At 45.4% G+C, this 16921-nt stretch overlaps 3 protein-coding genes across 5 annotated transcripts; 1 reads left to right on the top strand and 2 right to left on the bottom strand.

The window, feature by feature from the left end:
* Positions 1 to 341: 341 nt before the first annotated feature.
* Bcglt1 lies at positions 342 to 8619 on the bottom strand. Of its 3 annotated transcripts, none has more exons than XM_024697486.1 (9): positions 8340 to 8619; positions 7662 to 7926; positions 7553 to 7606; positions 7461 to 7501; positions 6734 to 7405; positions 3992 to 6680; positions 2452 to 3935; positions 1117 to 2281; positions 342 to 1059 (listed from the first exon to the last, which is right to left on the bottom strand). In XM_024697486.1, exons 2-9 carry the CDS (start codon positions 7790 to 7792, stop codon positions 873 to 875), a joined length of 6423 nt encoding a protein of 2140 aa, XP_024553301.1. In that variant the 5' UTR covers positions 7793 to 7926; positions 8340 to 8619; the 3' UTR covers positions 342 to 872. The 3 variants fall into 3 exon arrangements, with proteins under 3 accessions (XP_024553301.1, XP_024553302.1, XP_024553303.1); XM_024697485.1 differs by having other exon boundaries at positions 7662 to 7919; XM_024697487.1 differs by lacking the exon at positions 8340 to 8619 and having other exon boundaries at positions 7662 to 8274.
* Positions 8620 to 10747: 2128 nt separating this feature from the next.
* On the top strand, positions 10748 to 12735 carry BCIN_15g02450 (hypothetical protein). Its single transcript, XM_001547380.2, has 2 exons — positions 10748 to 10968; positions 11037 to 12735. Exons 1-2 carry the CDS (start codon positions 10936 to 10938, stop codon positions 11985 to 11987), a joined length of 984 nt encoding a protein of 327 aa, XP_001547430.1. The 5' UTR covers positions 10748 to 10935; the 3' UTR covers positions 11988 to 12735.
* Positions 12736 to 13487: 752 nt separating this feature from the next.
* BCIN_15g02440 (hypothetical protein) lies at positions 13488 to 16912 on the bottom strand. The gene is made up of 12 exons (XM_024697484.1): positions 16554 to 16912; positions 16369 to 16466; positions 16218 to 16291; positions 16091 to 16153; positions 15965 to 16016; positions 15847 to 15914; positions 15638 to 15794; positions 15450 to 15573; positions 15059 to 15386; positions 14786 to 14980; positions 13676 to 14735; positions 13488 to 13591 (listed from the first exon to the last, which is right to left on the bottom strand). The coding sequence occupies exons 1-12, from the start codon at positions 16790 to 16792 to the stop codon at positions 13575 to 13577; spliced, it is 2475 nt and encodes an 824-aa protein (XP_024553300.1). The 5' UTR covers positions 16793 to 16912; the 3' UTR covers positions 13488 to 13574.
* Between the last annotated feature and the right edge of the window lie 9 nt (positions 16913 to 16921).

Raw genomic sequence — 16921 nt, 5'->3', positions numbered from 1 at the left:
CCACACACCAACCCATCCACCCACGTGCATCCAAGGACCGATGTGATTGCACCGGCACGTCTTGGATTTTCACGACCATCCATGCATAGTGGGCATACCGACCAAGTACTTTGTGCAGGCATAATGCATTGTATCATGGGAGCTAGGATGTCAATGGATCGATCTATCCACTGGTTGTCTTCCGGTTGGTCGGTTAATATGTATATGGAAAAGAAGTAAATTTTGCATCTACCAATGACATTGTAAGATCTTACCAATTGATTAGATGGGATGATGGGATACCTACAGAGTGATAGCATGAGACAAGGATCCAAATGGTCAATATAAGACTCCCACCAGGATGGATTCACAGATATATTGGAATATCTATGTATACATGTCTACTCAAAGTGCCATGTCGCCAATCATAATGCAAAATCGAATAGTATTTGATATAAACTTTGAATTTCTTTCTTTACTGACTCTTCTCGCTCACTCGCAAAAAAATACATTGTTTGTGTACAAATAACAGTAAGTGAAAGGCAATTCAAACCATTCCAACTCCCTCGCACGCGTCAATCGTCATCAACCCTCCAAAGAAGTATTCGCACTCGCTGGTATCGTAAAAAGCATAACCATCATGAAGCCATATTGCACAATTGATGAACCCCGCCTGCCTCCCCTTTTTCCTTCCATGAACAATGCATATAAAGTAATCCGACCATTGTTTCTGAATCCCGAATCGTGTCGTTATCCATTTCGTTCTCCCAGTAATGCCAGAAATATGCTTTTGATATGTTCATTCTAGAAAATGTAAATATTCATACCGCTACATTGCAAGCGTCGTTGTAAATTTGTTGAATGGAAGTAATTTTGTGTGGGTATGTCGTGTTTTATGTTGCAGCTGCGACAACTTGGATAGGAGCGCGCTCAGCACGTCCTAAGATCTCGCGATGAGGGCCACGAGCTAGAATCTCAGATGCACTACTCTTAACAATTCCACCAGTAACAGGCAAAGAGGTAGATCCCTCCAGGAAGCGATCACACTCTCTAGCACATTGTCTACCTTCGTTGATACCCCTAAATTCTGTTAGAAACATGTATTACGATAAAATTGCAATGTGATTTATGACTTACCAAACAATGAGAGATTGTCCGCGGCGACAATCTCCTGCAGCGAAGATACCCTCAACATTTGTAGAGTACTTGCCAGGAGCGGTCTTGACGTTCTTGCGGCCATCCTTCTCAATGTTATCGCCGAGAACTCGATCCTCGGGACCGAGGAAACCCATAGACAAAAGGACAAGATCAGCCGGGAAGAATTGCTGAGATCCTTCAATCTTCTTCATGTCCCAACCACCAGTCGAAGATTTGGTCCATTCGACGCGGATAGTATTAATACCCTTGACCTTTCCAGTTCCATCATCAACAAACTCTTCGGACATGACACAATATTCACGAGGATCTTTGCCCATGTGTTGCTTTACCTCGGTGTGACCATAGTCTACACGGTAGACACGTGGCCATTGAGGCCATGGGTTATCACGGGCACGCTGATTTGGTGGTTGAGGTAAAAGCTCAAAGTTGGTGACTGACTTGGCACCGTGTCGGACGGAAGTACCAATGCAATCGTTTCCAGTATCACCACCACCGATGACAACGACATGCTTGCCCTTAGCGGAGATATATTCGTCGTCAGCGAGCTCTGAGTCAAGGAGAGACTTGGTGTTGCGGTGCAAGAATTGCATGGCGAAGTGAATACCCTCAAGGCTTCGGTTCTTGATTGGAAGATCACGGGCAACAGTGGCTCCAGTAGCGATCACTACTGCATCATTTTCAGCCTTGAGATCCATAAGTTGAACGTCTTGGCCAACTGCGACGTTAGTCTTGAATGTGATTCCCTCGGCGGCCATGAAATCTGTACGACGCTTGACAATTTTCTTGTCAAGCTTCATGTTCGGGATACCATACATGAGCAGACCTCCAGCACGGTCAGCGCGTTCATAGACAGTGACTTTGTGGCCAGCTTTGTTGAGTTGATCAGCGCAAGCAAGCCCAGCTGGTCCAGAACCAATGATGGCAACAGTCTTGCCAGTGCGAACCTTTGGTTCCTGTGGAATCATCCATCCCATATCGAATCCGCGATCAATGATGGCACATTCGATTGATTTGATTCCAACTGGATCTTCATTGATACCAAGCACGCATGCACCTTCGCAAGGAGCAGGGCAGACACGACCAGTGAATTCAGGGAAGTTGTTGGTTAATAACAATCTGTTAAGAGCATCTCGCCATTGGTTTTCTAAAAAGAGGTTGAACATTAAATTTAAGGTTTCAAAGGGGGAAAAGAAGGCGGGGCGGGGCTGAAAGGGGAAGGGAGGTGCGACAAAAATGGAAGGGGCGATGGAGGAGGGGAGGGGCAGCAGAGAGTGGAAGGAGGGGCGGAGGGGCGGAGAGTGGGGCGGAACTTACGGAATACCAACTCGTTCCATTTAGGAATGATGTTGGAGATTGGGCAACCCGAATCGGATTGACAGAATGGAACACCACAGTCCATACAACGGGCAGCTTGATATTTGAGCTCATCTTCATCGAGACGCTTGGAAAGCTCAGCCCAGTCGCGAGTTCTTGTCTTGGCTGAGCGATACTTTTCGGATCTACGCTGATACTTCATGAAACCCTTGGTTTTATCCAAGACTAAGGATCTCTTCTTTTCAACGGCGGAATCACCAATAGTCTCCTCAATATCCTGGAGATCAGATGGCTTCTTGTTCTCCTTTTGGTTCTTCTCGTGTTGTTCACGAACTGGGTTTCCTGGGAGGAATGGGAGAGCAAATCTTGCCTTCTTGGCAGCAGCAGCCTTGACAGCTTCTTCCTGAAGGACGCGCTTGTAGTCAACAGGCAAAACCTTGACGAATCGACGTAGTGCTCTGTTGAAGTCAAGGAGAATGCGGGCAGCGAGCTCCGATCCAGTGTAGTGATGGTGATCTTCGATCAAGCTTCGAACGAATGCAATCTCAGCTGGATCATCAATACCTGAAGCTTCAACCATCTCCGTGTTCAACTTGGACATGAAATCTTGCTGGATGTCGAGAATGTATGCAATGCCACCAGACATACCGGCAGCAAAGTTGCGTCCAGTAGATCCCAAGATGAGAACACGACCACCAGTCATGTACTCGCAACCGTGATCACCGACACCCTCGACAACTGCTGTGGCTCCAGAGTTTCGGACAGCGAATCTCTCAGCGGCAACACCACGGAAGAAGACGGTTCCGCTAGTTGCACCATAGAGACAGACGTTACCGACAATAACGTTTTCTTCGGCCTTGAAGACGGCAGAACGAGGTGGGTAAACGATCAAGCGACCACCCGAAAGACCCTTTCCTACGTAATCGTTTGCGTCACCTTCAAGCTCTAGGGTAACACCAGGAGCAAGGAATGCACCGAAGGATTGACCGGCGGATCCCTTGATATTGACGTGGACAGTGTCCATGGGCAATCCATCCTCACCATATCTCTTCGAGATTTGGTATGACAGGGAAGTACCCATAGCACGGTCGGTGTTGACAATGTCACACTCAATGCGTGAAGGAAGACCCTTATCGAGAGTCAACTCAGCTTCAGAGATCAACTTGTTGTCAAGGCGGACGTAAAGTCTGTGATCTTGTTTGCGAACGTTGAAGGTAGCAACTCCAGGTCTGAGCTTGTGGGCAGGAGTAAGGATGAGAGATAGATCGATGTTGCTAGTCTTCTTAGTGCGGAGATCATCTCGTACTCTTAAACATTCAGCATGCCCGACCATCTCATTGATGGTTCTGAAACCAAGTTTGGCCATAATGGCTCTCAGCTCGTTTGCAATGTAGTAAAAGAAGTTGATAACATGCTCTGGAGTACCCTGGAACTTCTTTCTAAGTTCTGGATCTTGGGTGGCGATACCAACTGGACAGGTGTTCCTTGATATTAATTAGCAGATGTTCAACAAATAGAGGAAGTGATGGAGTTTTCATACAGGTGACATTTTCTCATCATAATACATCCCATGGCAATAAGAGGGGTGGTAGCAAAGCCCCATTCTTCTGCACCAAGCAGACATGCAATTGCAACATCACGACCAGTTCGAAGTTGGCCATCAGTTTGAACAACAACACGACCACGGAGATCGTTCAAGACTAGAGTTTGATGGGTCTCAGCAAGACCAAGTTCCCATGGCAAACCGGCATATTTGATACCAGTCCATCGAGAAGCACCAGTTCCACCATCGTGTCCAGAGATCAAGATGTGATCAGCCTTTGCCTTGGCAACACCAGAAGCGACGATACCCACACCAGTCTCAGATACAAGCTTGACAGATACTCGGGAGCGAGGGTTGGCACACTTGAGATCGTAGATCAATTGTTTCAAATCTTCAATAGAGTAGATATCGTGATGAGGAGGTGGCGAGATAAGACCAACACCAGGTGTGGAATGACGAGTTCTGGCAATGGATTGTGACACCTTGTGACCAGGAAGCTCACCACCCTCTCCAGGTTTGGCACCTTGAGCCATCTTGATTTGAAGCTCGTCTGAATCAGCAAGGTAATTAGAAGTAACACCGAATCTTCCAGATGCAACTTGTTTGATAGCTGATCTCATGGTATCACCATTTGACATGACCTCGGAACGTTCTGGGTCTTCACCACCTTCACCTGTGTTGGATTTGCCGCCGAGACGATTCATCGCAACAGCAAGAGTGGAATGAGATTCCATGGAAATGGATCCGTATGACATGGCACCAGTACAGAATCTTCTGACAATCTCCGTCCATGGTTCGACTTGATCAATTGGTACTGGATTGCTCTCCTCAAAGTTGAAGTCGAGGAGACCTCGCAATGTACAAGATTTGATCTGTTCGTATTCGGAAAGTGAGTAAGCCTCGTATGACTTATCATTCTTGGTTCTAACGGCATCTTGGATGTTGGCAATAGAGGTAGGGTCATTGATATGAGGTTCACCACCATCACGCCAATGATACTCGCCAGATTCAACAAGACCTGGGATGGTAACAGTGTATCGTGATGGGAAGCCCTTCTCGTGGAATCTGAAAGCATCTTCGGCAATTTGTTCAAAAGTAATGCCCTTAATTCTTGTAGCAGTACCCCTGAAGCATCGATCAACCACAGAATCATCAACACCAAGAGCTTCAAAGATTTGAGCACCTTTGTAACTCGCGAGTGTAGAAATACCCATCTTACTCATGACCTTTAGGATACCACCATCAGCAGAATACTTGTAGTTGCGGATGAGTTGGTCATCACTGAGTTTCTTCCTGATGAGACCTTCACGGTTCAGCTTGATGATACATTCCATTGCAAGATATGGGTTGACGGCATCTACACCATATCCGACAAGCACGCACATATGGTGAACCTCACGAGCTTCAGCGGTTTCGACAACTAACGCAACATGGGATCTCCATTTGTTGTTGACGAGATGGTGATGGACCATTCCGGAAGCGAGAAGGGTTGAAACTGAGACTCGGTCGGCGGATGTTGCACGATCGGAAAGGATAATTATTGAATCCTTGTTATCGATGGCAGCAGTTGCTTCGTCACAAATATAATCCAAATGTTTAAGATATCCTTCAACGCCTTCAGATCTTGGGAATGTCAAGTCAATAACTTTGGAAGTCCATTTTGGATAGAACTTGTTGATGTTCTTGAGGGCATTGAACTCGGGAATAGAGAGAATAGGTGTTGGAAGTAGCAATCTACCACACTGTGATGACTCCATGCCTAACAAGTTTCCTTGAGGGCCAACGTAACAATCGAGTGACATGACAATAGCTTCTCTAATGGGATCGATAGGGGGATTGGTGACTTGGGCAAAAAGTTGACGGAAATATTCGTACAATAAACGAGGAGCATCGGCAAGACATGCGAGAGGCGCATCGTTACCCATGGAACCAAGGGCCTCCTTTTCGTCAGAAGCCATTGGTGCAAGGACCAAAGAAACCTGCTCAAAGGTGTACCCAAAAGCTTTCAGAAGGGCGTCCTCCTGGATGGTAGAAGCATCAGGCTTTGGTTCCAAGTCAACAGTACCTTGAGTTATCAATTTTTCGTGAACTTTAGGTAAGCTGACAAGCTCCTTGTGAAGCCAAGATCGGAAATCATGACGTTTAGCCACAGTGTTCTTCAGTTCTGCATCATCGATGATGCGCCCCGCGACGGTGTCGACGAGAAGCATCTTTCCTGGTTGCAAACGGCCCTTCAGGACAACACGTTCTGGGTCCACTTGAATAGTACCGACTTCAGAAGCGCAAATGATTCGGTCATCATCCATGACATAGTATCTACATGGTCGGAGACCGTTTCTGTCAAGATTTGCACCGCAGTATCTACCATCGGCGAATGTGAAAAGAGCAGGTCCATCCCAAGGTTCCATTTGACAAGCTGCCCACTCGTAGAAAGCAGCCTTCGCTGGGTCCATGGCGGCATTGTCTTGCCATGCCTCTGGGACCATCAGCATAACAGCTTCGGGCAGGGAAAGAACTCCATTGATAGTGAGTAACTCAAGTACGTTATCGAACGCAGCTGAGTCAGAGCCTCCATCTTCGACGATCGGGTACAGCGATTCAAGCTCTTCACCAAAAACGTCAGATTGCATTACACCTTCTCGGGCACGCATCCAGTTCTTGTTTCCGCGAAGGGTATTGATTTCACCTGTGTCTACAGTTAGTATCAAGGCTAGTTTAAGCAATTTACTTGTGCCATACCATTGTGAGCTGCCCATCGTAATGGCTGAGCACGATCCCACGAGGGGAAAGTATTTGTAGAAAAACGTGAATGGACAAGAGCAAAATGGGCTTCGTAATCGGCGTTCACCAGATCATAGAAATACTGATAAACCTGTATAGGGGCGAGTTGACCTTTGTAAACAATGTTCTTGTTAGAAAGGGAACACAAGTAGAACCAATTGTGTAAACCAATTGTATGGGTTGCACGCTTTCGGAGTACATAGAGTTGTCTTTCGAAAAGTTTCTCATCAAATTGCTCAGGGTCGGTAATTTCCGGTGAGTTTCCTGGGCCATATGCAGATGCTAGCACTACGAAGGGCTGCAATATGATAGGCTCACGAGATGCAGCAGCAGGACCAAGGAGAGTAGAATCTTTAGGAGGTTCTCGCCAGCCTAGTACTCTTAATCCTAGAGATTCAGAGATCTCTTCCAATTGTTTCTTTGATTCTTGTAGAGTTTCCTCGTCTGGTTTGAAGAAGAGATTTCCCACAGCATATTGACCTAACGGTGGAAGCTTGATATCTGTCTCGCGCTCGAAATTTTTGATAAAGAACTTGTGAGGAATAGATGTCATAACACCAGCTCCATCTCCATCTCTCGCATCTGAACCCACAGCACCTCTATGGGTCATATTACAAAGAAGGTTTCGTGCTGGAAGTGGCAAGGTTAGCAAATGTGTACTTGCACTGAAATATAAGAGGCCTACCATCGCTGACGATTTTGTGGCTGGGTTTGCCTTTAATGTTACTGTATTGAGATTAGATATGTTCCCTCAAGGAGCGAATTCACAGTTCTCACCAAGCAAAACCAACACCACAAGCATCCTTCTCCAAGCTAGGATCATATAAACCCCTGATTTGTGATTAGTGAAGCTCAATAAGAGGTTGCAGCAAGCGGCAGTACTCACTGCTTCACTGGGAGTGCTCCAGCCCATGAATCATTTCCCTCAGCCTCATATTGATATTGATTGTAAGGCTCGTTCCTCGCATCAATCTCAGTTTGTCTGTCGTTAAAATCTTCCGCCCTTCCAATGCCCATCGTAGGCAAGGCGGCCGGCGATTGTATGATCGATTTTGTTTTGATATCGAGAGCGCTGCTCTTCCTTCTTTACTAGATTGAGGTGTGGAGTGTGGAAGCGGTCTTGAGATCGTGCAAGTAATGTTTTCTGATATCTCGAAGAGGAAATTAGCTCAAAATATGAAAGATTTTTGGTTGCCAAACAAAGAACTTGTCTTTTCTCAACAAGATTTATCAACGACAGTGCGGAGTAAATTTTTGTGTGTGAAGTCCAGCACTTGATTGACTTAGCGCAGAAGATACGTAATCTGTAGCTTCCTCCTTGCGGTACGAGAATGGATTGATTGATCTAGTTTTGAAAAACAAAACAATTGTATCCTCTTGGTAGAAGATCTTTTTGTGTGTGTAAATGATTGAAGTTTGTGGATCGAATCAATTGCCACCTCCAGTTATTTTGGTAATAATTGGAGTCTTACTGGCTGTGTGGTTTTTGTTTGGACATCATAATAGTGGGCGGGCGTTCCAGATAAGACGAGGGCGAGGGGTATGAAAAAGGAATTCCACGTACCAAAAAGCTATTGCTTCAAAAGGGTTGGATATTTTGCCACGACAACAACTGCACGAAGACTGAAGGAGGTAGACAGACACGCTTTGGGGTATTTGATCTGACGAAGAGCAGGATCAAGCACAGTTTAAGAGGGAGGCAGGCTTTTATGAGGAGGGTGATCTCCAGACAGAGGTGGAGAAGGGATATCCAGCGCGAATCGGAGCAGGCCGTCCAAGATTGGCCAATAATTTGTAATTTGTTTGATGCTATGATACGATACAAGGTCCGCGGCTGCGGATTCAATCATTCGCGTTGGCTGGCTCTCATTCACTTTGTTGCCCTTATATTACGCTTCTTGCAACTTGTTGCATCTATGACACCTATGACAGCTAGGTGTTGCCGGTACATCGATTACACTTTTTCCCGCACTTGATTAGAGAAAGCTACGTAGGACCGAAGGAAAGGTAAAAGGTATGTGCCCCTCGCAGACTTTCACTACCTGGGTGCGGGAACTGTTCGTCGTAGATCTGGTGGGAGTGGGAGTGGGAGTGGGAGTGGGAGTAGTATCAAATCAAGACTACACGTACGTACAGGTATTTTCAATCTTTTTACAGCCATCTTGTTTCACTCGCCTTACCTCAAAGCATTCATGTATCTCGTCCCCAACAAAATAGACCTATACTTCGCACATTCCAATCCCTCGCACGCACTCGTAGTACAGGACCTAACTAACACATTGCTGTCCAAAATCAGACATATAAAAAATATTACGTGGGTTGAGCTCTTCAGACCCATGCTGACCATTTCTCCCACTCCTATGGATTGAACAACCGATACGTTTATTTCCCCCACACTTGGATGCATCGACAAGGTCAAGGATCTTTGCATGGCGTGAATTGGCCAGGTCTCTAATCGACCAATGAGATATCTCACCGAGAACAACTTCATGGAACTCGACCCTCAATCATCACTTAACATTTCTGCCGATGTCGCTCGAGTGAAGTTTGGTCAGTATATAGGAAGATTTTATGGGTAACATTGCCTATGTTGGGCAAATCATTGGACCAGAACCAGCATCCGGAGGTACTCTAACATGTTTAGAAGAAAGGAGCCACGCCAGGATAGGCATACGATGAACCTCATTCAGCGTGAGATATGGGATGAGATTGAGGACAGCTTGAGGGGAGAAGATCGATTTTTGACTTGATTCCCATTGGTGGCGGCGGCAAGGATCCCCGCGATACAAGAAAAAATTCAAAAATTACACACAGGAACATGAACGTCTGGAGGTCCGACCAATTACGAGCTTCAGATAGGCAGATTACCATTGAGATTGACTGAGTGAGGGGTATGTCCCCCAGCCCCTGCTCACACAGCTATGAAGGAAATATCCCACCTTCAAGTGCATGCAGCATTGCAGAGTTGTAGTAGTAGACAAGCAAATCTGACGTTTTTCCTCATGCAAGTCGCTTGTGGATGTGCAACTCTGGTCGAACAGTCTATGAGAAGAAGGAGGAAGAGAACAGGCCACGAAAGAGGATTTCCCGGATCCGACCGATGCATGCAGCACGAGATCTTGGGCTGGCAGAAAAAGTAATTCAATACATTGTGTACAATACGAGTAAATTGTCCTCCGATCGCATCACTGGAGAAGATGGCGGTCAAGAGGATTATGGAGACACCTGGGTAGGTAGTTGTCAGAACAATATTGCTGCCATGGGGTTTGCTTTGAATGTCGGGAGAGACCGGGGACGCAAGACGAGGCTAGAATATGATTTTCATTTAACGATTCAGCAATGTTTTATATATATCGACCAGGGGGTTTGTACATTCAACAGAGGACAGCAAAATCATAGCAACTCGTGCCGGTATCTGTCAGGATAACTTCAAATGGCCTGCCGAGCCTGCTCCTGTGTACAAATCCAGACTGGGTACGCTCTGATCAAGAAGCTGTGAGAAGATCGATAGTTCTTGCGTTCTAAGAAGTGAGAACATAGAAGCAAGAGAAAATTTGGTTGGCCCTTTAGGAGACTACGGGGAAACAAGCCCAAATAGAAAAGAGGTCTCTATATGATGTGTTGCATAGATCTTTTCAAAAGATTCATAGTTACATCAAGCAAGTAGACGAAAGTACACACACAGTAATACGACTTCAGAAGTCATTTTGGTGAATACAAGAGAGAAATAGAAAACAGATCTCTATATGATATATTGCATAGATCTTTTCAAAAGATTCATAGCTATATCAAGCAAGTAGACGAAAGTACACACACAGTAATACAACTCCAAAAGTCATTTTGCTGAACACGTGAGAAAAACCTCGACAAATTCCAACAGAACATGGTTGGGGAATCTTTTTAATTCTGCCGTAGCACATTTCACCGCCCAGCCGAGGCTGAGTCTGCTCGCAACTGTCCCGCAAGGCTGTTGAATTAGTCTCAGGCTAAGGTTCAAAGACAAAGGAAAGAAGAGGCAGGCAGGCAGGCTATCGAGTTTGGTACAACAATTCTAGAATTCCTCCATGAGCACCACCATTTCAACATCATAGTACGGATTGCCAACGCTATATAACTCCTTGCTCGTTGTCGCGTTTTCCAAGCACAAAATCATTACAGTCATGTTTTCCCTTCCAAACCTTGCCCCGACAGACGTGCGTACATAGTCCATAGTCCACAAGCTTTGTTTACCTGAAAGTCATAACTAACTCATACACCACAGTCCTACAATCTTTGGTACACATCATCTCATAGCAACATTCCCCAGCACATAGAACCCACAAACAATACATTTGATCATACCGCTCTCCATGTTACATCAAACCAAAACCACGGCTCGCGTCGTCAACAAGCCAGTAATAGAACACCTCTAGCACGATTACGCTTAGATGAAGAATACATCGAGAGGAGAAAGCAAAATGTACAAAACTGGGGAAGTTCCTGGATTAAGCCTCCGGGAGTAGCAAAATCGTTACATCAATTGAGAGAAGAGAAAAGAGAAATGGAAGAACATCAAGAAGCAATGAGACGAGAACAATTGGCACAAGAACTTGCCGAAGCGGAACAGGCGGAGACGGAGGCAATGATACCGGCTGACGATATGGAGGGTGAGATGGATGGGGTGGTGGATCTTGATGATGAGATTCCTGATGCGGATGAGACGGGAATGGGACCCAGTGATTCATCCGATGCGAGTGAAGATGATGAAGATGAAGATGAAGAAAACGATCTCGAGGATGTTCCTAGAGCACTCACAGCTTCTCGCATGACGGATGAAGCTTACAGAGATGCGATAACACGTCTCGGGCCCCCCAGAGGATCAATGCTAGAAGATGATGGCGCTTCTACCATTGCCGAAGAAGAGCAATCGCAAATGCTACAAGAGGAAGATCTAGTTCATGAGCACGAAGAAGATAATCAAGATGAAGACATGGAAGTGGATCTTGATGATGATATTCCCGAAGGCGACGAAGGATATGAACATACAGATACGGAAGATGAATTGGATAGCAGTGAGGAGGAAAGTGAAGCTGAAAGTCTTCCTCTTGGAAATCATGGAGGTCATGGTGCAAGTATGGTTAGGAGTGATGGTACTCAAAACTCGATGGATCTTTCGAATCTTATATCGCACGATAGTAGTGTGTTATATAGTAGTCCTCGAGGAGCAAGATGATGTGATGGACGATTCAACAATGGATATGATCACAATTCCTGGAAAGAAAAACAACGAAAAAGAAAGACACAATTTCAAGGGCTGACAAGCAATATCCGTCGTAGATTCTTGGGGTATAATCAGGCACGAAGTACAAGTATTTTAATAGGGATAGATATCTCTGACTCAACAATCTAATATCACCAATGGTAGACACGACGCGGTATTCGACGAAGGAGTTCATCACATACCAAATCAACCCCAGGGCATATAATGGGCGCATAGGACAAACCCCAAAACAACTCTAATTCATCGGAAGAGATAAAATGGTATCGAATAGTTACGGCGTCATGGAGTATATATCTTTTTCCGATACCCCAACATAAATATTTTACGCTTCTCTTTTTTATTCTTTTTTTTAAGGGGAGTTCTTTAGTGATAGTGATGTATGATGGTAATGCGAAATGAATAATTAAATGATAATAATGATGATGGTCTTTGCAGATTTTGAAATGAAGAGTTGGTTCCTGGGGTTTTGATGTGAGGTTGATGTGAGGCTTTGATTTTGAGAATTGAGAAATTGGGGAGTTGGGGAGTAAGGGTTAGATTGTTGAGATGTGAACGGTAGGTGGTAAATGGGAAATGGGTGAAGGGTAATTGGTAGGTGGTAAATGGTAAATGGTAAATGGTAAGTGGTAAAAGGGTTAGGGGGAGATTGGCGAGGGGTGAACTAAGAACTGGGTAATTGGTGGATTGGGGTCTGGGTGGAGGGAGGGAGGGAGAGTATTTTTGGGGGGTGGGGAGGGGAGGGGAGGAGAGGAGAGGAGAGGAGAGGAGAGAAGAGGAGAGGAGAATATTTGTTTGTTGGGAAGTGGGAATTGGGAATTGGTGGTTTAGAACTAGGACTGGGAATAGGAGGAGGAGTGGGGATTGAAATTGACTGGCTGGCTGGCTGGATGGATGGCTGGATGGGATTATGGGATGATGTATAAAGTATGAGGGAAGAAAGGGATAATAATAATGATTATGATGATGATGATGATATAAGTAGATTCAGAAAAAAAAAACAATAAGGTGAATATATACTTATCCTCATCCTCATCCTCATCCTCATCCTCATCCTAAAACAATCGTCAAAGAGAGAAGATTAATTCAATAACAAGTTAATAGAATTAGAATCGAGCTCAAGCGAAGCAGCTCGAGAGAATCATATTGGAATGATTAGGAAAAGAGACGCGGGAAGAGTTGTTGAAGTACTGGGGGGTTGGAGTTTGTGGATTGCGTGCGTGCGGGAGAGGAGAGGAGAATGGATGCATGGAATGATAGAATGACGGAAGGAGAAAATGGTATTGGAAAGACCCATCTCGTATACGTATTTTTTTTTTCTTTGGGGAGCTGGCTGTGGATAATGTGGGAATATATATATTATATTATATTCTCAGCTCTTTTAATATATCACTAAATAGATAGGCACTCCATCTCCTCAAACTCAAACCCAAACCCACATCTTCCCCATCCCCATCCCCATCCCCATCTCCATTCCACCCCCTCTTCCTCTTCCTCTTCCTCTTCTCCTTCTCTCCCTTCACCCCAAACTTCCAACCATCATCAAGGTAAACATTGACCTATTTTCTCACATCAGTGCCCAACCCCCCAAGTATCTCTCTCTCCTCTCTAAAACACCCAGGGGGAGAAAAAAATCTACTCACTATAATACGCATTACTGACTTTACAACTCCCGCTTGCACACACCGTCGGTCCAGTATATCCATTTCCTCCGCACTGTCCATAGAGAGTTTGCAGAGCCCCAGTCGCAGAAGTCGTTGCGCTGGCGATACTAGTCGTGCTAGTTTTCGTCGTGAGAGTCGGCACCGATATCGACGTTGTGAGAGACGTAGACGATAAAGAAGTCATCGTACTTGACGAAATGGAAGAAGAAGAAGTAGAAGAAGGAGATCCAGAGCCCGCGCCAGAACTCAAAAAGGTTCCACTTAAGCGAATATCGCGACTACTACTTCCTACATATACGTTAAAAGTTCCAGAAGGTAAAATCCACGATTGAGTCGTCGTGTCCCAGTAACTTAAATCTTTCCTTCGCAGCGAAAATGTGATGCTGTTTGCGACGCCGGCTGCGAGATTGACTTTTTTGAACCCGCGGAGTTGTTTCGGGGGGGTGTTTGGGATGGAGTTTGGGAATCCAATGTACAGCTGTGCTACTTCTGCGCCGGGGATGGTACCGTTGTTTGTGACCGATACGGAGACGGTAGCGATGGAGTCGTAGAGATTGGCTTTCCCTCCGGGCAGAATGCCGCTATTTCCAGGGGTTGTAGAAATGGACGAGAGAACGAGATTGGAATATGAAAATGTAGTATAACTCAACCCGAACCCGAATTCATAACGCGGCACAATAGAACTCTGATCGAAATGTCTGTAATCGATAAACAATCCCTCGGCATAACTATCATCGCCACTCGCAATCGCGGTACCATAATCTGCTTGCGTCTTCGCGATGGTGTAAGGGAGTTTTCCCGACGGAGACACAGAACCGTATAGGATATCCACGAGCGCGTTTCCGGATTCTTGACCCGGGAGACCGGCCCAGACGATGGCGATGACGTTGGGGAGAGCGAGGATGCTTTCGAGAATCAGGGGGCCGACGCTATGGATTACGACGATTGTGTTTTTGTTGACGGCGGCGACCGCGGCGACGAGTGCGTTGCCCGAGTGCCAAGGATCGAGATTTATGCGGTCGCCTTTTGCTCCTTCGACCTGTTTTGAGGGTGAGTAAAAGAGGGCTGGAATGCATCTTGGAAACATACAGTGATATATTCCTCGCCTGCGTCTGAATTGATAAACACGATAGCTGTCGCAGCAGCACTTGCTACTGAAGCTCCTGTTGATGTCGAATCTGTATTTGAAAGAGTTAAGGTCGTGCCATCTGCAGCAGCCTTGACTTTTAGTGCATCATATGGCGCAACTAAATATGGGAAGTCGGCTGTTCCGGAGCCCCAACCCTACATGTCACAGTTAGATTCATTTCTTTCGGAATCAACGACGGTAACACATCGAGAAAAGAAAACTGTATAACCCACCATAGCTAAAGTTCCAACATCACAACCTCTATCGATACATGCATTCGCCCCAGCTGGATTTACAATAGCATCTTGACCAATCAATGCCAAACTAACCGGTTTCTTAAGCGGCAGTGCATTATTGGTATTCTTCAATAGAACAATCCCATCGCGAGCAATGGCTCGTGCAACGGTATTATGGGTTGAAGAAACATTAGGTCCGCCGACTCCGCCATTCCAGGAAGTCCAGCCGGTCACAGCAGGATAGTTTGTATCTTGGGCGAGAAAATACCAGGCGGCTAGAATACGAGTTGCCATGTCATCAAGACGGGTTTGGGGAACAGTACCACTGTGGAATTGTTAGATGAAATGTATAAGTATACATTTTGGTGAAGGTATTGTGTAGACTTACGCAGTAACGGCATTCAGAAGATTAGTTCCCCATATAAAATTATTGTCGCCAAAATTATCTCCTGGCATAGCCATATCCATTCCTGCATTTGCGCTGCCTGTTGTAGTTTTCTGCGCTGCCCAGTCTATACACTTGTCAGGATTTATCGACACGATAGTACCTTAGACATGGTTCGATTCGATACATACCACTAACAACGTAGCCTTGAAAATCCAACTCGTTTTTCAATAGTCCTGTAAGTAAAGCTTGATTTTCACAAGCGTACGTGCTGTTAAATCTGTTGTATGAACACATTACTGACGCGACGTTTGCCTTGACTGCTTCGGCAAAGGGCCAAAGATATAACTATATCACTGTAAGAATCACACTTGATTTGTGATACTAAGTTGACACGCACCTCGTGATTAACTCTATCGACAATATTCGAACTCATTGTTCCTCGATTGAATTCCTGTTCATTCCCAACTAGGAGATCTGGTTAGATAGCGGGTATCCATGAATATGCAATCACTTACGGTAATGCTTCGCGCATGCTTGGACACCTGCTGCTTGCATGCCCTCTACCGTCTATGAGTAAACATCAACGTGTGCCATTCTAATCTCTCGACAAATTTGTAAAAGGTGACAAAATGAAGTCTTACATTCGCCATGGCAACACCAGAAAGATAAGGATCATTGCTAAATCCTTCCCAATTCCTCCCCGCCTGTTCAAATATCAGTATTTCCTCAGACAATACACCGAGGAGTGGGATATAGCGAGCTACAAACCACTGGAATTTTCCCCAAAGGTCCAGCCACAGGACCTAACTGATTATGAACACCGAGTGCTTTGGCTTCGGCTCCTATCATGTAGAATGAGCTTTCATCCGTCGACATTTTCGTCTCAATCAAAATAGTCATAAGATAGATTCCATCATACCTAGAGCATTACCCCTCGCATACATCAGCTCTGTATCCCAAGTGCTACCTGTAGTAATCCCCGCAGGAAACGCCGTTACTTTTTGAGCATATCGAACTCTACCTCACATCAATATCAACAACATTAACCATCATCTCTCTTCAGTGGCCAGTCCCTTTTTCCAGAATTCACAGAAAATTACATACCCCAAAGGACCATCCTGTAAACAGAAAGCCGGCCATCCAATCGAAGGAATAGCAGCGGTATTGCCAACGCATGGCCCCTTCTCCCATCCAACGCCTGTAACTAGCGTGACTTTATTTGCATTCGTGAGTTTGGCCAAAGTTGTTTTAGCTTTGGTATATGCAGCATTCCAATCTCCATCACCTGCTGCGGCGTGGATGGGGGTGGACAATGCCAGAAGGACAAAAGAGGAAAAATACATTTTATTTGTATGGAAAGATAAAATGCATGAAAGAACAGGATTGGGGCATAGGAATGGTAGACATAAGGAATGAATCACTACTATATACTCATGTTCGCACTCAAGCTTTGACGTGGAATCAGGGATTTG

This window comes from Botrytis cinerea, chromosome 15, assembly GCF_000143535.2.
Source record: "Botrytis cinerea B05.10 chromosome 15, complete sequence".
Lineage (NCBI taxonomy): Eukaryota > Fungi > Ascomycota > Leotiomycetes > Helotiales > Sclerotiniaceae > Botrytis > Botrytis cinerea.
This window is presented reverse-complemented; position numbering and strand designations above follow the sequence as displayed.